We start from the raw sequence: 26,108 nt of genomic DNA on the forward strand, positions 1-26,108 counted from the left end.
TGGGAGAATAAAAAGCTCTCCTTATCCCATCCCTTTTGAAATATTTTGATATGAAAATATCACAAATTACTGAAGTAAATCCTTTTTGAGGTGCAAAATGGCTTTTCCATAATGTAATCATATTCTGTAAATCCAAGAGTTTTAAGAGCAGAAAGTCAGATGGAGAGTGTAAATCCCTTTTTCTCTGTGTGAAATCACCAGACTTTGAATGATGAGAGAGAGAGAGAGAGAGAGAGAGAGAGAGAGAGAGAGAGAGAGAGAGAGAGAGAGAGAGAGAGAGACGGGCGAAGGGAATCAAAAGCATAAAGACTGGAGGATAAAAACATCACCTCCTGGGAAATGAACTAGAACATCGTTAATAAAACGAGACTCGTGTCCCTTGTTCCAAAGACCATAACTGCCGACCTCAGAGAGCAACCAGTTGTGGAACCATCCCCAAGACAAGCTACGGCTTCTCAACCTCACTGGTTTCAAACAGATTAAATAGGAATCGACAAGAATCCTAACAAACAAAAATGAACCTCGGAATTCATTCTAGTTAGACTAATTAAATACAAACTCTCAATTCTTCTCTGAGCAACATTTCCAAATCCCAAGAAACTCAACCCACCATATCTCAGCATAGCTCCAAAAGGAGTCATGAGTGCTCACATGAACATAGGATTGCCTTCCGGGTCTCATCGCTTATCATGAAATGGAGAGTTTTAAGAAACCTCATCCCAGACAGACACTATACACTAGTTTAGATGGATTTGACAGCTCAGCTAACAGCCACACGCATACATACAAGATAACCAAGACAGAGAGAAGCTTGAGCACCAATTCCAATCTAATTCACCATGGCATCTGCCATGTGAACCTTCTCGGATGACCCGTAACCTTTCCTTGTATCATTTCATCCATGAAACAAGGTAGAAAGACCTCTTTTCTTCACAGGAGTCGACATTTCAAATCACAACTGAAAGCTGCAGAGTGAGATGTGCCACAGAACCTGAAGGAACTAACAGATGTGCGCCTAAGTGGTATTTGTCTGGGAAACACACTGTCCTCCAAGATCCATGTCTAGACATAGAAACACGAAATGCATAACACATGTCTATCCTTGGCACTGAGTTATTTTCCTTCATTCAACTGGACAATTCAGGTAAAATCCAGAACTTAACTTCTTAGAAATCAGGCTCACAATGAAGATTCTGCCTCAGGGGAATTTGAAGGTTTTTAAGAGAATGAATAAGCAAAGGTTCTTTTGAATGTAAATGTTAAAATTAAATTTTGTTACTACCATTGTGAGAAAAAAATATGCAGCTTTGTCTGCCCATAGTTTTCTCTCATCCACACAAGACCTCTGCTGAGCTCAGAAAGTATACACCACTAACATAAGTCGGCATTTTTATTGAGTTCTAATGTGTATTCTTTTAAAAGACTTGCCCTACCGGCTTCTGAGACTTTTCTCAATAGGTAGCACCAAAAAAATCACAGTGACCGTTTTCCCCCCCAGGCAGAATCAATAGCTCTCTAAGCTGTCATTACAGCCTAAATGGTAACATCCGTTCAGGGTCAACTAACTTTAAAGAAGATCAAAGACCCCCTCTTTTTCTGTGGTACTGAAAGTGCAAGATGTCTTCACATCACTGTTAACCTCTAAAGTACCAGACGGTCCTAGACTCAGAGCCAAGGAGAACGCAGCAGTTCTCTTCAACCTTACCCAGACGATTTTCAGAGCAAGGCACCAAAGGCAGCCTTCAAGCCAGACCTGCCCGCCACAGAGGTTTGGAACAGTAGATAAACTTACTTTGTCCTGACGAGCTTCCGCTGCATAATGATCCATCCTATGTAATTTTCTTCTTCTTTTCTTTGGAGGAGCAACTGGTCTTTCCTGTCTCCTCTTAGGGGCAACTTTCCTCTTAGGTCTTTTAGCCGGAGTAAGAGGTGAACCATAACTACTCTCCTGTACTGGCGGATAGAGATGTCTGTACTCAGAAGTCGCCTGTCCCTCTGGGACAGATAATAAAGCTCATACTTTTTCCATCTGGGGTCAGCAGAGTCTGAGTTGGCAAAACTAAGTTCTCCTTAAGGGAGAACACATCCGAATGAGAGGTGACTCAAGGCCCTCCATAGAGAGAGGCCTCTAACCTGGGTCTCAATGTGGTCACAGCTTTATTGCTGATACCTCTTACATATGATGTAAGAGGATCTAGTAATGTGGACTGCCCTTGGCTGAGAAGCCAGTGTATGGGTACATCTGAAAATGACACAAGGCAAGCTCTACAATTCCTGCACTGGGGACAGACTGCTTCTTGGGTACCAAAAGCTCTCTGTGGATAAAGCACTAGCTTGTAACCAAACAGAGTCAAGGTCACTTGGCCACTTCAAGGTGAGAATGAGGTTCATGTACGCTCAGCAACTGATGGGCATCTATGTGAGCACACCACCACGTGTATCAGAGGGCTCTCAGTTTGCATGGTCCGACCAAGGACAAAATGAAACTGGAATGATAAGCAGTCCCCATTGGTCCTGAATGAACTCATATGCATCAGAACTTTCAGCAGGAAAAGAGGAACACATAGAACTATGTGTTTAGAAACCTTCTTTGAAAGATTTCACTCAGACTCTTGTTATGGAAAATGGGCTCTCTATCTGAGATAACATGGTTCTATAAGTATTATTTGGAAATTCAGGGAGCAGTAGCAGCTAACCATTAAGTGAAAAGAGGCCCCAGTGCTGGGGAAAACCAGCCCCTGATTTGCTGATGGTGCAACGGTGAATAAAAGCAGCAGGCCTTGCTGTCTACCTAGCTACCTTATCTCTTGGCAGGACTGTTCCAAGAGCCATTGGGATGCAGGCAGGGGCAGGAAAAGGAATGGTGTTAGTGTAACCAAGGCGAACATCTGCCATGCGGTTGCTCTGTTCTCAGGGCAAGCGGCTGCATGAGCATTTCTGTTTCTATCTCATTCTTTCTAGCAGAGCGATCAGAAGTCACAGCCCTGTAGACTTTGGTTTGGTTTGCTTTGGTTTTAATGCTTCTAGTTTAGGCAAATCTCCATGAGAAGAGCAGGAAAAAGGAAGAGGGTTTTTCCATGTCATGGTCACTTGAGTACATTCTGCGAGCGCTCGAATCTGCCCATCAGACACACTAAGCCATTTGCGAGAAACTCCAACATTCCAAAAGACGCCCAAAGAGAACCGTTCCGGTTGCAGCAGGTTAGAAGAGCATAAGAAACGGAGGGGAAGCAGATAGAGTTTCCATCCAGTCATTACAAAGGCGTGTTTCTCCTTCTTCGGATGTTAGAGGTAGACAGAAAGCTAAGTTTTCACTGTCCAGCCATACTTCAGCCTGAATTTAGAAGTTTTAGCCTGAGGTTATTCACAGAATGGGAGAGGGGCGGGGTGCAAATTTCCCTGCCTTTCAGAGGATTCTTTACCATCTGAAGGTAGGGACCAGCCAGCCAAAGCTCTGCCTCTAGGCCCAGAAGAGCAGCCGAACAAGAGGTCACAGAGAAAGCATAGATCAAAGAGGAAAAAAAAAAAAATAGATTGTGCCAATAATCCAAAGCAAGCATATTTGAACATTCACCATTACACTACGAAAGCAGGAGCAGTACACCATTTCTCGAAACTGTTAGCCCCGTGTTTGGCCATCTCACTTAAGAGCTTTTGAGACTCACCCTGAAAAACAAGTGTACTCAAATATTAAGCAAATAAAGCACAAACTTCAGTTGCATTCATCGTACTGTGCCACAGAGCTCTTGGCTACTTAGAATCATTTCCGTGAAATTTCTCACGCAAGTTCTTTTCCTGTTCTTTGTCAAAAGTTACGTAGTTTAGTAATCTTTCATCTAGTGTGGACAGTGCACTCGTGCACTTAAGATATCTGATGATACATAGATGTCTATATGTGCACATATGTGTTCATGATAAACAGGTATGCAAACCATTCAAGCTTATCACACAAGAAAGGTTTTGCTGGCTGGCTTTGGCTCTAGTTTTGCAGAACAAACTACTTTTGTCTTGGTTGCAGTTAGAAGCTTCTCAGAAGCATGAGACAGAGTTGAAATCTGAAAATATCCTTTTCTTTATAAGAACATGGTCAGGCTATGAGATTCTCTAGGGCATACAATCAATAATGGTTACCCAGAAGCTATGGAAGAAACTCCAGGTGCAAGAAGTTATTAATACTGGGGGAAAAAACCATAATGAGAATACTTACAATTGTTAATTCAAAACACTATGAAAAGAAGGCTTGTCTGTTTATAAGCAATTATGGACACAGAAACCATCATTGCACCAAATTAAAGCATTCTACACCTTGCATCATTTAGTCACTGCTCAGCACTTCAAAACAACTGGGTTGTTTCTTAATCAAAATGCATCTGCTTTCACAAGGTAGCTATAACGAAACCACACGTATCCCAAAGCCAGAGATGCCCCTGAAAAAGAACATTTACTGCTAAGCCGTGGGATTTAGGGTATCAAATGTATTATAACCACTGTGCATCGTTAAGAGCCAGCTCTTGCCACATAGGTGATGTTTCCTATAATTTGAACATAGTTATTGATAGATGGCTTTTCTGATGCCCCGGTTCTGTGGGAAAAGTTCGCTGGTTCTGTGGGAAGGTTCACAGTCTGAGAGTCTAACACAAATCCTCCGCTTACCAAGAAACTTAAACAGCCTCAAAACTCTTGAAGTACCAGCCTCGACTTTCAAAAGAATGGCTATATCAATAGCAATTCCTGTTTTTTTTTTCTTTTAAAGGATATTATTCCAACAAAATAGGACTTTTTAATAGTGCAATGGAGCTATTTAGCTGTTTAGTGGGGTGGGTTTTTTTAGCTTTGGAAAAAAATCTGACTCCTTCGGTTCACCTTAAATTAAGCTCAAAGAACGTCTCCCCAAAGATAAAACAGTCATTCTTGCTTTCTTGTGTTTCATGTATACAGATGCTTATCTCATTTTATCATTTGCATTTCATAATCATGCAGTAATGCCTAAGCATCAAAAGGATAAAGGAACCTTGGATTTATATGACTTCCGCGATTCAAGACGTTTAAACTGTGAACATTTTCACATAGTTATCAGTTTCTACTACTTAAAAAAAAAAATCACCAGCCACTGAATTGCTGTTGTAGCATTCAGAAATCCTTGTGTCTTGTTAGCATTCACTGCCTTTGTTTAGACATGGGAGCAATTTGTTCAGAACTACTTCAATCAAGATACACTTATCTGCATCTTTAACATATCCCTAGGCTGACCACCATGAATTTAGCTAGAGCAACTGGGATTCCAGAGAACTGGAGAGAGTAGGCATCAACAAAGACTCTTTAAAATAAATTTTCTCAGCTCACATCAGTATTTGCATTGTTGCTATGACCTCTGTGTCCCATGCCGAAAATGAAAAGCATTTAAAATATTTTAAAGGTTTGACTTGCAGACTTCGTCAATTGTAAGAGATCTACATAGAAATGTTAGGAAGAATTCCATCCTGAATCAATGAAAACAAAATATGCCACCATTTCCTGGACATGACGTTCTAGTGAATTGTACCTTAAAAGCACCGTCTTCCACTGGGATGGCTGAGGGTAACCAGAGTGTCACTAGCATCATTGGTCACATGCCTCCAATGGAGCATCTCTCTTGTTTAAGAATGCATTTTATCATCTGCGTCTCTGGAGGGCTGATGGCTTCACAGTATGAATATCTATGTCCAAATATCCCATAAAATGTATCTCCCCTATACTGTGTGTCAGGTGAATGAATAAGGCTCCTGGGGCTGATAAATAACTTCACTTCTGTGTAAGCATTTTAAGGGAGTTAAAATTCAGTTCATTGATTCTTTCTGTCCTAGCCAATAGTAGCCAAATCTTCACCTGTTCTACCAACGCCTTCCTTCATGGCTACAATTTCCCCCATTCCCCACAGCACCATGTTTAGGATATGTTTCTGTAGTAAAGCAATCTGAAATCAAGTTCCTATAAGAGAAACAAGCACATTTAAGGATTTTTTTTTAAGTTTTTTTAGTCCATCTTACAAATTATTTCACAATGTTTATATCTTTTAGATTTGAAAATTCCCAGACTTTGTACAAAATCCTAAAATAAGGTTTTGGAAGTTAGGTGGCCCAGGAACACGAGTTCTCCTCAGGCAGATGGGAAACTACTAACCTCAGGGCCAAAAGGGCCGTACTTGTGTCCAGAAAAATCAGGCTGCTCTGAGTAGAAGGCATAAACTGAAGGCCTGTGGGAAAATCAGAACCAGCGTCAACCCCGGGCTACACAGAGCAACCCATATCACACATAAACCAAACAAACAAACAAGCACTTCAAGGGGGTTAGGGAGCACACAGGAAGGAGATAGAAAGGAAATAGGGGAAAGCAAAGTATAGTAACACACGGACACGCAAATGCCATAATGAAACCCATCATTAAACGTTAACCGAAAAGAATGTAAAAACAAAATCCTTCCAACTGAATGAGTCTCCCACCCTCAGTGTGTAGCACAGTGGAAAACTTTTACTTCCTGTTACTTCATCCACACCACTTCTCACTGTGATAACTGGCAAGTGCCACTTCAAGCATTAAAAGTCATGATGAAAATATTCGAACATCACTAGGGACTCTGATCCCCTTACATAACAAAACACAGTGGTCACCGTCTGAACGAACTGACCATGTTCAAGGGGACATTCAGGCTTAATGCCTTCCAGTCCTTGAGATGCCAAGGATTGAGTCCTTTATCAAAGCCAACAACTTGCTTCAGGTCCACTGAAGTCACCAGGATTAGCAGCTGGAATAATCCTTGTAATTAAATGATCCCCTGGTGACTGAAACCTTCTTAAGGAAATAATGCCTAAGGTTAATAAGCACAAAACTTTTAATAACATCAATCCTTGGCTGTGCTTCTATGTCACAGTCCACCCAGTGCTTTGTCCAAGATGGACGTCCTGAAGAAGGAAGAGAAAAGGAGAGAGGAGAACAAATACCTCTCGTTGTCTGGCAGAGAAAGCCACTGAAGAATGGTTAGGATCCTCCGCTCGTGAGGGATGCTCCTGAAGGGGCAAAAAACCAAAGTAAATCTACCAAAAGCAGCAGGCACACATAATTATAAGACTGACAGAGGGGGTATAATCTTCATGCACAATGGCTTTTGTGTTTAAACTACCATTCTCTGTTGAACATAATTACCCTAGGCCTGTAATAGCATTAGGAGCTCTTGGCTAATACAGGACAGTGCCCTGGGCTGAGTACTCTTGGGATGCTAGCAAGCTAAGCACTATCTTGACTTGAGAAAAAATCACTCCCCCCACAACAAGGAACACAAAATGTTCTTCTGCTCTAAAATCAGACCGTAGAGGCTAATTCATGATGAATCCAATCTTGCACTAGTTTTATTGTGGTGAGGAAAATTATTGGGTAGACCATTTAAACCTTTGGTCTCAGGGAACATCAACAAGATGGCTGAAAAAAAAGATAGATCCTCACAAACGTGGCAAATGACTAGAGCTAGGACCTGCCATCCCTTAGCTCCACTTAGCTCTTCTCTCAGCCTCTGGTACGACCCTAGAATCCTCTCTGTCTAGAGATGACCTCCAAGACCAGAAAATCACGCTTACTATAAAATAAATCCTGTTGTAAACATATTACACTGGCATTGAATAAATGAGGCCCTGTTTATTATGTCCTATAAAAGAAATAAAAACAGACTAAGCAAAGCCAGATTAATCACTTAAGGAATTTAATCCTTTAGACTTAAAAATCTGTTGTATCAGAACAAAATAAATTTAATTGCATATTTTGAATTCTTTCCTCACTTACAAAGAAAAAAAGCCAATGCCCCAGCTATTCATGTTACTTCCTTTCTCTGTCTACCTGAATGATGCTTTTGTGTGTGTGTGTGTGTGTGTGTGTGTGTGTGTGTGTGTGTGTGTGGTGTCACACCACAAATATGGACTCCTGGTATCAGTGGAGAAATACAGGGTAGCTGAACACGTGTCAAGCTCAGAACTCTCACCCTTTGACAAAGTACCTATCTTCTGCCAAATGCTAGTAGCAGTACCTATTCAGTGTTCTAGCATGGGGGGGGGGTGCTTGCCAGCCTCCACTCCTGACTGAGGAGCTACTGAGAGTTGCTGGCTTCTAAAGAAGAGAGTCCGTTCTCTTTGAGGCTTTGACCTCTGCTAGTTCAACAATGCTGGAATGGATGGCTTCACACCCATGAGTATATGGACAGCATCAATAGCATCAAGTGGGCTTTGTGAGCAGGATTTTTAAAGCATAAAAATAAAAAGTCATGAAGTCAGGCAGGTGGAAAGATGGGGTAGATCTGGGGGGGGGTATGGGAAGGGATGGGAAGTAAAATATTATCAAAACATAATATAAGAAATTATCAAAGAGTTAATAGAAATGTTAAGAAAAGTTCTAGTTTATGTAATCATGTGCTGGATTTCTAGTTCTATAGAAAGAAAACAATCACTCATGAAATGTTTATAAAAGGTACAATATGATTAAGGTATATAAACCCAGATGCAAGATTCTCCTGCCAAAAAGACCATGGCAGGAGTCATCCTCCTCTACTTGAAATGAAAAGCAGAGGAATATTTTTATCATTTCTTGAGTAAATGTTCCACCACCACACCCCCACCCACCCTCTAGGGTTCTATTTGCAACAATGAAGACTCCAGAGTCCATCCTGAGTGTGAGCTTAAATGCTACATCTCACAACCTCAGTCTTCATGCTCCGATAGCTAAAAGGAGTTGGACAAGGTTGTCTCTAAAGTTTTCAGTGTGTTTTGGAAATAACCTCACAGATTAAAAAAAAAAAAAAAGATATGGTCCTTGGTGTCTCAAATACAGGGTGGAAAATTTCGAATAACCTGACCAAGGGCCAGCTATGCAGCAAGGAAAATAGGATGTGACATTGTCTCTGCACCATTGACTGACAAAGAATTAATGGTGAGAACAAGTACGTAAGACACCATCACACACACACGCATCAACAGAAAATGAAGGCCTGACTAAATGAAGAACTTAAGGGTGAGGGAATACAGTGTCTAGTCAGTGCTTAAAGAGATAATGAGAAGAAAAAACAAATACCAGTTATTGGCTGTTCTCTCTGTACCAAGGAACCTAATAAAGCACTCCAAAGAAGTTAACTCACTCTGTGTCCACAGCACCCTAATTATAATTCCTATTTAAAGATGAGACTATTGATTTGTTAAGAGAGTCAGTCACATGCCCAAGTCAGTCACCTCACAAGTAGTAGAACTAGGATTCTGTTCAAACTAAACACCGCTCTATAATGGGAATTATTGCCTCTGAGAATGAACTGAAACAAAGGAACCAAGCACAGTGTCAGCTGGGATGATTTTGAAATGAAACACTATCATTTAAGAGCAAGAATAAAATTCTAGACTGCAATAAGAAACTGTGTTAAAAAAGATGGCCTTTAAAGTCTAAACCTATGGTTTGAATCTGGTTTTATTTAAATTTAAATTTTTTTTTTTCAAAATGGACTATATGTAGATTCCCTTGATATATATTCCTTGTAAAAGTGAGAAGCCGGATCATATTTTATAAAGTTATAAAAAGCTTCAAAGGGGTTGGGGGTGGACGTAAATGAGCCTGCTCTCTTCCAGGACATGGAGATAAAAGAATAGCTGTAGAAGCAAAGACATCTTGGGAGCACACAAAAGCCACCTTCTTATAAGTGGTTTCAAATGGGTGGAGAAAATTGTCATTCAAAGACAGAACACTAGGCCTTTTCAAGGAAGCTTTGCAGCAATTCCAGGGGGTAAGGGTGAGGACTAAGTATCAATTATGTTTTTGGCTCCTCTCCATTCGGCAAAGCAGAATTCCCATATGCATTTGTGACAGCCAAGGGTTAAAATCTGAGAAATCTGTGGGAGATTAACTTGGTAGACAACAGACCACTTACATTAAGCAGCATCAATTGTAACCAAGCCACACCTACCTCTCAAGTCAGGGACCGCTTAAAAGGGAAAAGAAAAACTACCTCTAAATGCGCACCTGTCTTAGCTTCAGATCACCCAAAATACTTCAGCTGAACCCCTTCACGTCCGAAGAGGCTACCCTCCGTTGCTGAATTCAAGTCTAGAGAAAGCATCATTCTGGATTAATCTGAACTTGTGTTGGATCTGTGTGTCTTTTGTTCAAGAACTCAAGGGAAGCCGGGTGGTGGCTCGGAGCATGGTCACCTCCCAGAATAAAGACGAGCAAAGCATAAAACTACACGCAACAGATCCCAGCACACTGCTGCTAGTGTTTGGACCAGTCAGATGTTTTCGTTGAAGCATAAAAAGCAAACATGGGAAAACTGCTTTAGGTAATTAGAAAAAAACAGCAAAAGATGGAAACATTACTCTGGGAATAAAATCTCATGAAAGTTGAAACAGATCCCCTTCCTTATTTAAAGGGCCTTAAAAATAATCAACATGTTGACCATTTAGTAGGTACATTTCATTTAAAAGCTTGAAAATGTCAATTATTAGTCCCCAGTTACTTCTGAAGGGATGAACGGTCCCATATTCTCAGTGGGAAAATTCGAGAAATTTGGTGGGAAATGGGCTTAAAATAAATGTTTCCCCAACCCTGGTCTACTGTATAGAACGTCAGAACTCTAGAGCCTCTCAGCTGTCCGAGACTACATTCTGAGTCTAAAGTTGGGAATCAAAATAAATAAATACGAAATAAACACAGTAGGTTGTCATATATTTATAAAGAATGATAACAGAAACTGTGGCAATCGTCTAAAAGAATTACAAACTCCTAGATGAAAAGTTGACAAAAATAAAGGTTAACAAGATAAAGGATGTAAATGGTAGGTCGAGGAGAAAGGTGTCCTTAACTAAAGGATGGGACAAGGGGTGGGGGGACAGAAAGGGCAGGAAGGAGGGCGAGAAACGGTGCCTGGGATGTTATTTTTGAATCAATAAATTATCAAAAATTTGGCGTGTTTACATTTAGCTGAAATGAGGTTGACTTAAATTGATGTTTCATCAGTTGAACCATAACTGTAATTTTATAAACATTGACAAAATAAAGGTAACTTACACAGACCAAAAGAATGTTCCAGCTCTCACCCCTTGCTTGGTGGCTGTAATCCATAGCTAATGAGGAAAATATAAGAGGCTTTTAATACATTCTGAGTTTTGGTCAAAGAAGAAAAAGACTAAAATACATTCAATCTGATATGTTATACTCCACTCATGCCCACCATAAAATCACAGTATTTCCAACCAAGTTTCTGTCCCATCTGGAACAGACGCATTACTTCTGTAGATGTTATTTAATACACATTCTGAAAAGGGTCTCAAAAGCTCTGGTGAGATGCCACTGACTTTTGAAAAATGTATTTCATCCCCAAAGCCTCTCTCCCCTACACCTGTCTTTTCCGATCACTGTTTTAAGCATTACTTGAGTAGCAGGATTCTGCTCATCAAAGGACGCAGGGATAGACCATATGTTTCTTTAACGACTGTTGGCCTTATGGCGAAGACTCACAATTTGGTACCCAGATGTCAGAAGCCTTAAATCTAGCTTGTCATGTTTGACTTTAACCTAGATGAATGAGGGGGAGAAAGAACTAAGAAGACTACTTTTTCATCTATATTTTATTCTACATGGTTCATCTAGCTTTTCTTTTTCTCTTTTTAGTGAATGGGGCTCTAAGGGAAAGTTCCTAAAATAGGCTGGGTGGATGAAGCATTTCATGAAGAATATTTTTAAATATTCTCTAGGAACCAGCCATTAATATATGCTTGAGATCACAATACCAAGGGAGTCTGTGGCAAGAGGACAAGCCTAGGATACACAATGACATGGGGGTTATTTTGGTTTTTTGTTTGTTTGTTTGTTTGTTTGGAGGGTTTTCTTCGGTATTGTCTTGTTTTGTTAACTCTTTCTGGCTCATGCTGGTGAGAAGTAAAAGATGAAGGTGTTCAGAAGCCAGGCTTCACACATTTGCATCCTGGACCCTGACCCCTGTTCTGTCACCTAACCATTGCATGGGCCTCCAGAAAGTCACTTCATTATTTGGTGCTTTGGCTTCTCTCTCAGTGCAGATGGACCTTCTTCTAGCTCACGGGATGATGCTCTATTTTAATGAGTTAATTCACTTAAAGTCCTTACACCAGTGTTTTAGCATTGGGTAAACAGTTCATTTCAGTTTTTTATTATTTATTACACAATAGTGAAAAATCAATGGAATCAATTTACTTCAAGCATTAAAAACAGCTTAGGGTGGCAAGTGTCCCACTAGAAGTCTATGGGAAGAAACCCTCTCAAAGGGAGAGAAGAGGCAAAACATGAGGGGGACTTTAATCCAAGACCAAAGCAAACAGGATCCTTTTTCACGTTCCATTGCATCCAGACTTTGGGAGTATTTTATGACTCTGATAGAAATCTTTATTTTATTACTTATTTGTTTATTGTAGAAATATGTAATCGGGAAGCCTACGGATCGAGGAGTTTGGTTAACCATTTCAAATATGCCTAGCTTAAAAACTTCTGAAAGGGTCCCAGAGTCCCTTGGACCATCTAGAAATCTCCCTAAAGACTCACAGCTATTACGCTAACAAGTGAGCCATAAAGTAGGAGAATATTGCAGAATATTGTGGGTTTCTGAGTGAGCCTTGCTTTGTCTCATCTCTTCCTCTGATCTAGGACATCTGGTTCTGTGGGATGGCTCAAAGATTTAGGGACCTCAACCTTCCATCTTATAGATAACCTTTGGCATGCTCCATTCAGCTGTCATAGAGCATCCGAGACTTTAAATTACCCTCAGCCATCTTACCAACAAGAGAGACTCAAATTAAGCTGTTTTGTGCCAGCCTCTAAACTGTGCCAGCTCCTAAAGAGGCCTGTTCCTCATAACATAGGACCAATGTGTATACTTACTTTATTTCCAGTGACACAAACTCACTGTATTCATATCCAAACAACTTCCTGGAAAAGCAGCTGCCTTGCTGTTTCCAAGGAAACTATCAAATACCAAGTAGTGTTTGATATATAAGAAATATAAGGCCAACCTGAAACTTGCTGGAGAAAAAAAATCATGACATGAACTTCTCAAGTAATGACCTGGATTTTCCAAAATCTAGACAAGGGGAAGTCCTAGGTATAACTTTTAGCTAACCAGAAAGAGGATTTGCAGTGATAGAAGGATCTGCAGTATGAAGAGGACAAGGAATGATGGTAAAGTTACTCTGATGGCCTTCATGGAAATCAAGAGTGAGGATACAGGAGGAATGACTGGAACCCCTGTGTGGACTGATCAAAGGAGGCACTCAGGTGCCTGGCCTGGCCAAGCTCCACCCTGCCAAGGATGACCAGGATACCATTTGAAACATGTTATCATGTGAGAATGTGTTCAAAAAAGCTTGTTCAAATATGGAATACTTTCTCAATAAAATGTTGCTATATATTAATGTATGATATTAAAGAGTTTGCAATAAACCACTTATACAGGTGACAAAAATCAGAATCACCTTTTCACATGGAGTCTTTTATAGACTAGACTAGCCTTAAGCTCATCACATAACTGAAGATCCTAGCCCTGGTAGCCTCTACCTTTCAAGGACATGTGCACGCCATTAGACTCAGTTTTCGGTGAACTTTCTGTATTTTCCAGAAAGTATCTGTTGGAATCATAATTTATATCTGAAAATTCCCAAAATATAAACTATTAGGACCATTTGAAGATTAAGAAGTGTGTTTCAGCCAGGCATGGGATTGCCCATCTGCAATCCCAGCAGTACGAGGCTAAAACAGAAGGATTACAAATTTGGGGTCAAATAGAAAAACAAAAAGGTGCCTTTCTTTTGAAAAAAAAAAGCAAGAAAATGGTCCCTCCTTCTTAATAGCTACCACACTGACTACCTTTCTAAAATGAAATGAGAGACCTGATCAGAAGAGAAAAAAAAAACCATAAATATCAGAGAAGATATGAAATTAAATGTATATTTACTCATGTAAGCAATACTCGTTAATTATAGTGGAATACATGCAAAAAAAGAAACAAGAAAGAAAAAGTAGAGAAGACTAGGTTGAAAAGTAAAAAGAAGATTAAAGAAGGACAAGAGAGACAGACATAGGGGAAAACCATGGGCTAAAATACTCTATCAAAGATGATATATAAAATTATCCATACCAATGTATAACTTTTCTTTTATTGTTTAGTGTGCATACCAACATTTTATTGAGAAAATATTCCATATTTGAACAAGTTTTCTTGAACTCATTCTCATATGATTACTTGTTTCAATTTTTTGTTTTAGATCTTGTAAAATTAAGGGATTAAAAGCATTTAATCTCATAGCGTGGTCAAAGTTTAGCAAATTCTGGGAGACTGAAGCCTGGAAGGATTTCTTAAGTCAAATCCTATGCTTCTAGAAGAGTATCTGTAAAGGCCTTATGTATATCTTATATTTCCAGGATCAGAGAATTGTCAAAGCTGAAGGCACTAAAATGCTGGCCCAAAAAGAAAAAACAAAAACAAAAACAACCCTCTAATGATTTTTTTTTCTTAAGTAGAAAGAAAACTTGCCTGGTTCCTCATAAATTCAGAGAAATTTAAGTTATGATTTTTCTGATTTTGAAAGAAACGTATTTCCTTAGAGGTTGTTAAATTTTTAAATAAATAAACTAAGAAGATACTAAGCATGGATCTCCTAACCTTAATCCTCATAACTCCGTTGCTTTTTCTCTAGAAGCCCAGTGCTCACCATTGGTGCCCTAGACACTGTAGTTTGGAAACCAGGCAAATGCAAATATGACAATAAGGTCTTACTGTGTTGCCAGGAATGCTAAGAATCAATAAAGCTTCCCTACTGGAAGCAGGGTGATAAACGTGAAGTTCAACACTTTCTATAATTAACTATAATATATAGGTGTGGGAACAGGCACGTTTTTAACAAAGGAAAATAAGCTAGAAATCTTTTTCAAAAATATAAACAAACAATGGTAATCCTTTTAGCATTTCTTTGCAAAGAAATTGTCCTGTACAGTCAGCGTCACAGAGCTGGGTAGGTAACCAGAGTGACCAAAGGGGCATGTAGGCCCACTTCATACCTAAATACGTTATAGATTTTTGTTAACAATTTCACACACATATCTGATGTATTTTGATTGGATTCTGCCTCCATCACCCTTCCCCCATTCCTCTCTTGGCCTCTAACCCCTGCCTTCAGCCTAAGTAGACAAAACCCAAGAATCAGGAGGAATTAGAACCTGAAGGAAAGGGTGCACTGCTCACCAGGTAACTGTAGCCAATGCACAGGCATCAGGGCTGCGGATATGCAGGCCCAGGGCTGCCAACGCTAAGAAAATGGAGCCCTGCTAGCTTGTCTGCTTGTTTGTTTGTTTGTTTGTTCTTACTCTCATTTTGTTTGGGTTTGGTTTACTTTCCATTCTTTTCCTTTGCCAGGGAAGTTCTCTACCGCAGAGCCCAACTGTCTTTTTACTTTTTTACATTGAGACAGGGTCTCATGTAGTTGCTCGGGCTGACCTTGAATTCGTGATCTTTTTAACCTCAGCCTCCCAAGTAGCTAAGATTACAACTCCATATCTAGAGTCTTACCCTCTCACACAACCATCCAGCCCCCAGGAGCTGAGAGCTGAACCCAGGACCTTGTGCTTGCTAGGCAAGTGCCATATCGCTGAGCTAAATCTAAGCTCCGGAGTCCTGTTCTTAAGGACAAATTTCCTAGAAATACTTGTCTCAAACTTCCTAGGTAAAACCTTGGAAGTGCAGAGCAAATCAACCCCAAGTACAGTCCATGGAGTCCCAAGTAAACCTATCCTGGCTACCCGTATGCCACTTGACACAAGCTAGAATCACCAGAGAGGAAGAAGTCTCAATTGAGAAAACACCTCCCTCATCGGGTACAGGTAAAGCTATGAAGCATTTTCTTAATTAGTGATTGATGTAGACAGATTCAGTCCATCGTGGATGGGGCCACCCTTAAGTAGATGGTCCTGGATTCTAAAAGAAAGCAGGCTGAGCAGGCAAGCCATGGGGAGCAAGCCAGTAAGCAGCACCCTCCATGGCCTCTGCATCAACTCCTGACTTCAGGTTCCTTCCCTGTTTCAGCTCTCATCCTTTCTTTAAAGATGAACAGCAATATGGAAGTACAAGCCAAATATACTCTTTCTTCCCCAACTTGCCTCTTGGTCATGGTGTTTCATAGCAGCAATAGAAACCTGACGACAGATAGTTCAACTGAAGTTTGGAATGGAATTAAGAAACCAGTGTCTGGTTTGCAAAGGAACACTTCCTGGCTAAGTACCTCAAGGTCAGCAGGGGAACAAGACTTAATCCTGACAAAGGTAGCTTACGGCAGTGGTTCTCAACTTTCCTAATGCTGTGGCCCTTTAATACAGTTCCCCATATTGTGGTGACCCCAACCATAAAATTATTTTGTTGCTACTTCATAACTATAATTTGGCTACTGTTTTGAATTGTAATGTAAATATCTGATAAGCAGAATATATGTGACTTCTGTGGGGGTCACGACCCACAGGTTAAGAAGCACTGCCTTAAGAGCTAGGACAAGGACCTGCTAGGGGTGTGCTCAGAAGTAAAGCACATTCGTATGCCCAAGGCCCTTGGTTCAATACTCACAACAAGAACAAAAATAAACACAAGTGGTGGGCAATCCTGTAGACCTGTAACAGCGTATGGGAAAGAGGCATAAGGAAAAGGCATAAGAAAAGCAGGCAATAACTTGTGCTTCCCAGCAGGCCCATCCCTCTGGCCTGGAAATTCACTCAGGACACTGTTGTGTGGCCTGTTGCCATCTCTTTTGGAGCCTCCCTCACTTCACACTGCAATTCATTCATGAGGACAGGCACTGCCCCCCCAATAGGGGTGGGAAGAAATTCAAGGCTGGGCAGCTTGAGAAGGTCAGGCACGCACCTACTCCCGTTAAAAATACCCAGCAAGTTTGACTTGAGAAGACCGAGTCAGGAAGTGGGCTTGACTTGTTTCTCCAATGTGCAGATTGAGTGCCCTGAAGAAGCCACACACACACACACACACACACACACACACACACACACACACACACACACACACACACGTCTGAGAGTCCTGATCTAACCTGAACTCAGAAATACTCCACTGACCTCTTCATCAGAAGTTGCAGGACTCTATCAACGCATTGTCAAAAAAAAAAAAAAAAAGCCAACACCCTATGGGACTCCATGAAAACACAATGGACGGCATCATGAGCAAATGCACGGTAACTTCTGATAGCACATCCCAGAGACGAGCATATCGGAAAGGCTCCACTCCAGAGAGACGGTGATCAATTGCTTTTAAGGGTGAAATTAAGTTGTAGAAGTGATTTTTTTTGGAAACTTACTATGAAGCTTCAAATTTTCACACGAGCACTTTCCAAATCTTCATTTTATCTGCTAGGTTTTAAAGAGGAACAAGAAGTGGCCCTTACTCAGCACTGCATCTGACCTTGGTGTTACTTAGCCAAATGTCCTACATAATTTCATCATTCAGGGAAAAAAATGAATGGAATTAAATTAAATTACCAGACTAATATTTTCATAAATAATTTTTCTACTCAAATTAACTCAAATTAGATTTTCACTGGGAAGTTTACAAAATGTACAAGTTTAAGAGGTTTATATACATGCTTCTAGAACATAGACAAATCATTCCTTATAGTGCTTAATGCCTACATACTTCTAGAATAAATGCAAACCATTTCTGACAGTGCTTCACGCTCTATATGCCGGTATACTTGGCAAATAGTTACCTATAGTTTTTGTCTATTTTTCTCTTGGTGCCTGCCTTGATCAAGATGATAGACAGAAACACAAATCAGTTTCACCACAAATCTTGGGGAACATTAACAGACTTGGTCAAATGTGTCAACTTGGAGAGCTAGCGAGGAAGCAGGCCAACAGAGTAGAACAGAGAATTTACTTCATGAGACAGGTTAACAGATTCTCTCTGCTGGGTGTCTTCAGGAGGTAATGAATGTGTGGACTTTTCTGCTGCTGAGTCATGCTAACCCAGGGGAAGCTTTATGTCAACACCAAGTGTAAGGGGATCCAATTACATCAGACTACCATTTATCTCCATAGAACCCTGTGGTTCCTCAGGCGAGTTGGTTTCCATAATCAAATTATTACCAAAGACCAACTAGCAATAGTCAGATAGCGCTCACATTTCTATCATTTTATTTGCTCATAAAATATTCCTCTATCATAAACTTAAGAAACCTACCCTGTCAACAAATTTCACTGGGATCACAAACTAAGTCATCATAGACTTCTGGGAATCCAGCCTGAATAAAAACAGCAAAGTCAGAACATCTATTATAAAGAGCCTTTTCTAAAGGCACACAGGAAGTTGGTCAGTGTTTATTTTAAAAGAAAAAAAAGAAGCCCACATTTATCCTTGCATAGTGATTTACCTATTAAGCAAGATGGATATTTTTGACAACAGATGACCTTCTCTCAGAAAGCGATACCTTATAAGCCATGTCTGACTTATACTCTTTATTTTGCCCATCTGTGTCAGTGAATGTTCAGATTCAAGCTGTCTCAGCATGTCTGCTCTGTTGGGTAAAAGAGGATGCTGCCTTCCTCTCTCACATTTGGACAGAATGTGCAGAGGTCTAAGGAGCCACCTCCCTGAGTTGCTGCAGAGACCTGAGATGTAACCACTTTCCATTCTCCCTCTGAACATCTGATTGACCGTGCCCTGGTTTATATTCCTGTGGGGATTCTGAGCCTCCTGACCTACAGTTTGTACTCTTAAGCCCAGTTCTAGACAGTCAACAACCATGGCTTTATGTCAGTGCTCTTCTTGTGTCTGACCAAAGCAGGTTGCCTAACCATACGGTCACAGGAAAAACACCGGGGGAAGCTGCCTGAAGCCTTTTGATTTTCTGCCCAAGTGTCTGAGGTACACAACAGGATATTCTTCAAAGTGTCAGTCTCTGCCTCAGTACTGAGGTAGGATCCCAATTATTACACCTACCTTGAATGATTGAAATGGATTAAATAAAGTAAGCTATGAATTCCCCATGAGTTTTGATCCATTCTTTTTCTCCAGAAACTATTCTTCTTTCTGCTTATATCACTGGGAAGTCGAGATACCTGGAAACTCATAGTCCTTTTTCTTTTGCATTGTATCCTCAAATTTAATAAATCAATAATATTTGATTCTTCAATCATCTAGAAGCTCTGACATTCAACCACAATACATTCCTACCACTATCATCCCCGCAAAAGAAATTTATCATGTCACGTTTTTATCTGCATAACTTATAGCTCTCATGTACATACTTAGATGCATATACATATACATACATATATGTGTACATATGTACATATTATATATCCACATGTATATAAATATAGACATACAATACAAATATACTACATATATTCACATATACACATAGAAAATGTACACATACATGAACATACACATGAAATATCAAAAGATGAAAACACCTGCATTTTACACAAAATCTTTCAAGGTACACAGACACAAAGAACACAAGACTTACCGGTTGGCCTCCCCACCACCTATGATTAAACTTCTCTCGCCCTCGAAGATGGAAGGTAGCATCAAAGACAGGATCATACATTGAATTGCCAACAATTCCATGGGATTCCGGATATAAACCCTTTGTGTAAGAGCAATTTTATTGTTAAAATAGCATTGTAATGATCTACATATATTCGTTCTATTATCAATTTTCTTATCATAGAAGGTTTTATAACAATATTGAATTAACCAGTAGCATATGCATAGCCTTTGTTTTGAGTATGTTTTTGCACATGTGAGTCTTAACTAATTTTAAGTAACTTTAGAAATTTAATGGCAAGAAACATAATATTTGTCTTTTTGGCTGCTGAAAGTTAAAAAACACTTCATTTGAAATATATACATGTCTCCAAAGAGGATTCCATTTATCAGTCTATGTCTTCTTCAAATCAATAACTTAAATAATCATAAGAATAGAAAAATATGTTTGAAAGAAAAAGGTAAGGTAGATTTGGAATGTCTGAAAATAAAAACATAGAAGCTCTGAAACTAACATTCTTATTTGAAAGTTTAGAAGATAGAGGATAAAATTCTCTGGAATTGACAGTTTAATGGGAAGATCGACTAGAATGATGCTTGGAAATGTTATAATTTTAATTTCGTAGTTCAGTTCAGTCATTCACAAAGCTTTGAGTGGCTCTTGCTGTGAACAACACAGGCAAATGGAGAACAGTTTTTCTCTGAGTCCTAAACAATATTCTCTTAAACTCCCCTTCAGGCCATCCAGTTACTTCAACTAGGAGAAGCCTTCACTTTCAGGCCTAAAAGTCTGAGTGTCATCCCAGAACCCATATGGAGAAAGGATAACACTGACTCCCCTGACTTACACATGCACATGTGTGCACGCACACTCCAAACAAATAGCTTTGACCAACAAAGTCAAACTATTTTTAAGTGACTTTTTCTTTCATTTCCATTTTTGTGTTTGTTTTCTTTAAAAGAGAGAAAGAACATGAAATTGGGGGAGTAGGGAATAGTCTGGAAAGAGTCAGGAGACAAGAAAGGATACAAGAAAAATATGCTTTGTGAAATCCCCAAATCATATATTAAAAATATTTTTGATTAAAGCATGTGCTATATTTAAAAGAATTAATCCCCACCTTCAAGTCATTCCAGGGTTAAGTTAGACCTTAGTCTATACATTACTTGAGAACAAATACTTACAGTGGCCAGCGTATATAGATTAGGGAAGGTTTTTGTGGGGTACACAGGCCTCATGTAGGGAGCATGGGTGCCACAGGACCCTGAAAGTAGAAAATGAGTTATCAGGTCAAGAAAACTATCCAGAACCACTCCACGTATAAAATTCATTTTCTCAACTATGGAAAACATGTTACTTTCTTTTTTATTTCCAATAATGAAATTTATTAAGGAGAAAGAGGAGGAGGAAGAAGATAGGAAGGAAGGAAGTCAGAAAGTCAGGAAGTCAGGAAGTCAGGAAGTTAGGAAGGAAGGAAGGGAGGAAGGGAGGAAGGAAAGAAGGCAGGCAGAGGGAAGGAAGGAATAGACAGACAGACAGACAGATAGACAGTGTTTCTACACTCTAGAATCCTATAGCAGAGCAATGACTACCTGGATGAGAACAGAGTGAGGAAATAACTTACGCAGTTTCTCAATGTTGGGCATAACCTTGCTGCCTTTCTTCATGTATGATGCACGGAAACCATCCACAGAGAAGATGATTAACGGAGGGCGGACAAACCTTAAACGGGAACAGGGTGAGTCTCAGAGAAACCACTGCCATCGGCATTTCACAGTATCTATTCATACTCAATGACTAGGAGCCATCAAAACTAGAAAGACATAAGCAGGGAGGACAAAGCCTGGGCTCCCAACCACATAGCATCTGAGGCAACTGAGTTCAGAGTTAAACGGGCAAAGCCACCATGGCCAAGAGAAAGTAGTTGACTCTGCTGTTGTTTTCTACCTTACAAGCAAGGGCCTTGGCGATAGTTAAAAAATAAATAAATAAGTAAATAAATAACAGCAGTGTCCACCCACAGTATGTATTTTATCTAATTCTTAACCTGGAAAGTTCGTACCTACTTTTCTACTTTTGTCCTTTTCTATGTTAGTTGCCCATGGTTCCAAATTCCTTCATGATGTTGAGACATAACTTCCCCCTTTGTATTCACATATGCAATACTGTATATCCTGATTTTTAGTTATCTGTTAAAGGCTTCCCTTCCAGAGTTTCATGCTGCCCAGGAACTAGCTATACAGACTAGGCTACCTTCAAATCCACAATCCTCCTGTCTCAGCCTCAGTGCTGGGATTATAGGCATGTGCTACCATGTCCAGTTGCAATAAATACTTATCAGATGTATTAGTAAATTAATGAAGACGTGTGTGAGGTACAATTAACTACAGTCACACTCTTCCAAGTTAACCTAAGCACCATAAAAACATTCCTTCAAGTTTATTATAAAGCTGTTTCCAGGGTGATTTAAATTATTAAGAATTTTTAAAAGTCTAACAGCAAAGGACTCATTGATCCAGGTCAAAAATGGGTGAAGTGGTGCTTCGTCATTCTAAGGGTGTGTCTGGTCATAAGAAAATAATGAACTATTACAGAGTTCCTTCTATTAGCTAGGCAAGCAGCTCTTAGCGGGTCTATTAGAAGTCATGTTACAAGTAGAACATATCTTAAGGGGGCCCTACATAAACAGTCAGAAATTGTTTCATACCGTTCTGTACATCCAAAGTATTGAGATGTCTTTATTTCTCCTACCTTTTATGCCTAACTAAGATTCTTCATTTTTTTTATTGGACATTTTTCATTTACATTTCAATGTTATTCCCTTTCCCGGTTCCCCTCCAGAAACCCACCATCCCATCCTCCCTCCCCCTGCTTCTATGAGGGTGCTCCCCTACCCACCCACCCACTCTCCCTCCCTACCCTGACATTCCCCTACACTGGGGAATCAAGCCTTCACAAGACCAAGGGTCTCTCCTCCCACTGATGACCAACAAGTCCATCCTCTGCTACGTATGCAGCTGGAGTCATGGTCCCTCCCGCTGTACTCTTTGGATGGTGGTTTAGCTAATTAAGATTCTTAAGCAGGGGGAATAAAGATATCTAAACCCTTAAATTCTGCATCCCAGGCTGTAATACATACACAACAAAAAAAATATTTACAGACTAAATACTTTATGAAAACATATTTGTTAAGAATGTATTTTCTGCCAAGCATTGTATAGGCCCATGGAGTCTCACAGTTTCCTGGAAGGCATAAGTGTCCAATTTCAGTCATACTTGAGCTGTTAGGTGTCACTCAATGTGGCTGTTGCCCTGTAAGTCAGCCCTTTAGCAGAGAGGTGGATTTTTGCAGAATCTGATGGGAGCTATCTTCTTGGATAACAACTTTAGAAGTTCTAGCATCTCCTTCCTTCCCCCCACACACTAACAAAGGCAGGAACAGAATTCCAGGAAAATTACTATGGGGAAGGCGCAGTGGTAGGACAGAGAATGGCAGCAGGAAATGCCTCCTCTGCAGATCAGCAGATACACTTTGGTGGACCACAGCAGACACTGAGACTCCAACATGCACAGCAGTGATAGGAAAGAGTTGAAGGGAAAAAGAACATCAAAGCTTCAAGGTAGGGCTGGCAGCATGGCTCAGCCACTGACTTGCTTGCCTGCAGACTGGAGTTGGATCCCTGGAAGCCATGTAAAGGCTGAAAGAAAGAATCAACTCCACAGAATTGTCCTCTGACCTCCACACACGTGCTATAGCATGAGTGGTGGCATACACCATACACCACACACACACACACACACACACACACACACACACACACACACACACACACACACACAGTATCACATAATTGAGTTTTATCTTATTTTTTAAAACCCTTGAGATAGCTTGACTGGCAACGTATTTATAAGAACTCACACAAGGTTATGTGTAGAAGGGGATTTCCATCTTAAAATGTTTATTGTCGTTTACTCTCTGTGATGGTTTATGCATGTGGAATACTTCATAATATTCATGAGACAAAATACACTCACCCTGCAGGGCATTCGGGAACTTTTATTTCTTCGCAGTCATCATCTACCCAGTGTGATTCTCCTGCAAGAAAATACAGGGACATTTATTGTGAGTCTATTTATAGGCACTGCCCAGAGAGTGAGAGTCCATCGCCAGGATCTGTGTCCTCTTTGGTACTTGTTTATGGGATACCATCTAAAAAGAAATTCTGAAATAAAGTCTAGTGTCTGCTCTGGCTTTTAAAGTACACCCATACATGGTGGGAAAGCTAAGATTTAATAACCTCAAATGGTGTTTATTTCAGCTTTCAGCTCCTAAACGGTTTGTAGATTCAAAAAAAAAGAAAAAGAAAAAAGAAAAAAAACTGTGGCGTCAGTGGACAAGATTTCATGTTTGTTTCCTTCCAAAAATAAACTGTTTGGTCATTAGATGGAACATTCTCTCCCCTGCCACTAAAGATCTCAAAGCCATAGAAAGCACGACACAACTTCCCTTCTGATGGAGAAAAGACTTCTGCTGTTATAATAATATCTAAGGAGAACAGATAGAATATTACAAAGGAGACTTTTCTGATGAGCATGAGTATAGTCTTGAATTCGCAAATCAAAACCCAAGCTGTCTTTCCATCTTACCTTACCCTAAGATCTGAGAACATCAGGCCTACGTGTATGGAGGCCCAGGGTCTATGTCAGGTGCCTTTTTCTGTCACTTCTGTGGTCATTTTAATAGGTTTGGCCCCCATAGAGTGGCACAATTAGGTGTGGTCTTATTGGAGGAAGTGTGTCACTGTTGGAGCAAGCTTTGAGGTCTCCTATGCTACAGCTATATCCTCTGTGGTACACAGTCTCTTCCTGGCTGCCTGCGGATCCAGGTGTAGAGAACTCTTGGCTCCTCCAGCACCATGTCTGCCTCCATGAGGCTATGCTTCCCACCATGATGATAATGGACTAAACCTCTAAAACTGTAAGCCAGTCTCAATTAAATGTTTTTCTTTACAAGAATTGCCTTGGTCATGGTGTCTCTTTATAGCAATAAAACCTTAACTAAGACACTATCCACCTGATTTTCTGAGACTAGGTGTGACAATGAACCTGAAGCTCGTGGATAGGCTAGACTGGCTGACCAATGAGACCCCAGGGTCTGACTGTCTTCATCTATCACCTTGTCTAGCTTCTTACATGGATTCTAGGGGACCTCATACTTTCAATGAACCATTATTTCCTCAGTCCGATGCTGTTATTTAATTAAGGTTCTGCTGTGGTTTATGCCCAGAAATCCAGAAACTACAGCATCCATCTCTAATGTGGCAGCGCTTAAAGTTGCAGAATCTTTAAGAGGCGGAGCCTAGTGGAAAGAAACGGGGTTGTGGGAGCATCATTCTTAATACAAGTCTCTTGGGACTTCATTGGTTCCCACAAGAATGAAACATCTTCCTTGTGATAGAATCTGCCTGGTTACAATGTTGCCCAATAGTCAACATCAGAGATCAAACAGAAGGGACCTTCCAATAGGGGACTTTTAGCCTCTACACTGTGAGTGATCTTATCCATTAAAAAGGCCCAGCCTCTGATATTTTGATATAGCAACACAAAAGATATGGACATGTCATTCTTTGGGGGAAAATTATCAATAAGAATTTACCTTAAGCTCTCTAAGACAGACAAAAATTATGTATTGAACAGACATAAAAATTGTGACCAATATACCATAGAAACTTCTTCCATATAAAGAATTCTGGAAGTCTTCAACAGCCCAGGACCATTTAGCTATTGGATAACAGGGCCGGCTCAGAAATAAACTGAATTAACTTTACCAAGTGCAAGTAACCCAGGGCAGCCACGTGAGGCTCACAAAAGTATTGAGATCAGAGTTCAAACCACCAAAAATGGCCTTAACCTGTCACCATTCAGTGATGAACGATATCCAGGCTTTTCTCCTTGAAGCCTCTGTGCTTTCCTGATATATTTATTACATAAAGATCAAGAGAATAGGAGAAATAAATGCTTGATAAATGTTACACTTCAAAATAAAAGCATAAACTCCTAGAGGAAACTTCCCAAAGCAGCAGCTGAAAAGACAGGTTTCCGGATCCATTTATACCTTACAAAACAACTTCCAAATCTTCTCTTCTTTCCTTCCTTTCAAAAATAATTTATTGATTTTTAGTTTCATATGCATGAGCATTTTATCTGCATGTATGTCTGTGTGACCGTGTTGGAACTAGAACTCCCTGGAACTGGAGTTCCAAAGAGTTTTAAGCTGCCATGTGGATGCTGGGATTTGAACTCAGGACCTTTGGACAAGCAGCCAGTGCTCTTAACCACTGAGCCATCTCTACAGCACACACATACCTTTATTTCTTAACTGGGGGTTTAATCCAGGGTCTTGTGCATGCTATCTCCCTGGCCATTACCTGAAGTCATTTAACAGAAATGCGTTATAGATATTCTGTGCCAGGAAAAAGACCAAACTGAGGCAATAAGAAGTGATGTAACCTATAGATTGAAAGCCATGGTTTGTTT

The 26,108-nt window shown here is 40.1% G+C and overlaps 1 protein-coding gene across 8 annotated transcripts in view; it reads right to left on the bottom strand.

Annotated features, from left to right (window-relative positions):
* Enpp2 (ectonucleotide pyrophosphatase/phosphodiesterase 2) overlaps window positions 1-26,108 on the bottom strand; it is a 112,508-nt gene that overhangs the window by 37,271 nt on the left and 49,129 nt on the right. For 6 of the 8 annotated variants that reach the window (XM_032915484.1, XM_032915468.1, XM_032915476.1 and 3 more), the window contains exons 5-11: window positions 23,607-23,667; window positions 21,196-21,293; window positions 20,756-20,835; window positions 19,551-19,670; window positions 11,065-11,120; window positions 6,978-7,043; window positions 6,160-6,232 (exon numbers count right to left, since the gene is read on the bottom strand). In XM_032915484.1, coding sequence (XP_032771375.1) covers window positions 6,160-6,232; window positions 6,978-7,043; window positions 11,065-11,120; window positions 19,551-19,670; window positions 20,756-20,835; window positions 21,196-21,293; window positions 23,607-23,667 — 554 coding nt within the window. Of the gene's footprint in view, window positions 1-1,792; window positions 1,949-6,159; window positions 6,233-6,977; window positions 7,044-11,064; window positions 11,121-19,550; window positions 19,671-20,755; window positions 20,836-21,195; window positions 21,294-23,606; window positions 23,668-26,108 lie in introns of all 8 variants that reach the window. The other 2 variants (XM_032915514.1, XM_032915507.1) reach the window with 1 other exon arrangement.

Source organism: Rattus rattus, chromosome 1, assembly GCF_011064425.1.
Source record: "Rattus rattus isolate New Zealand chromosome 1, Rrattus_CSIRO_v1, whole genome shotgun sequence".
Lineage (NCBI taxonomy): Eukaryota > Metazoa > Chordata > Mammalia > Rodentia > Muridae > Rattus > Rattus rattus.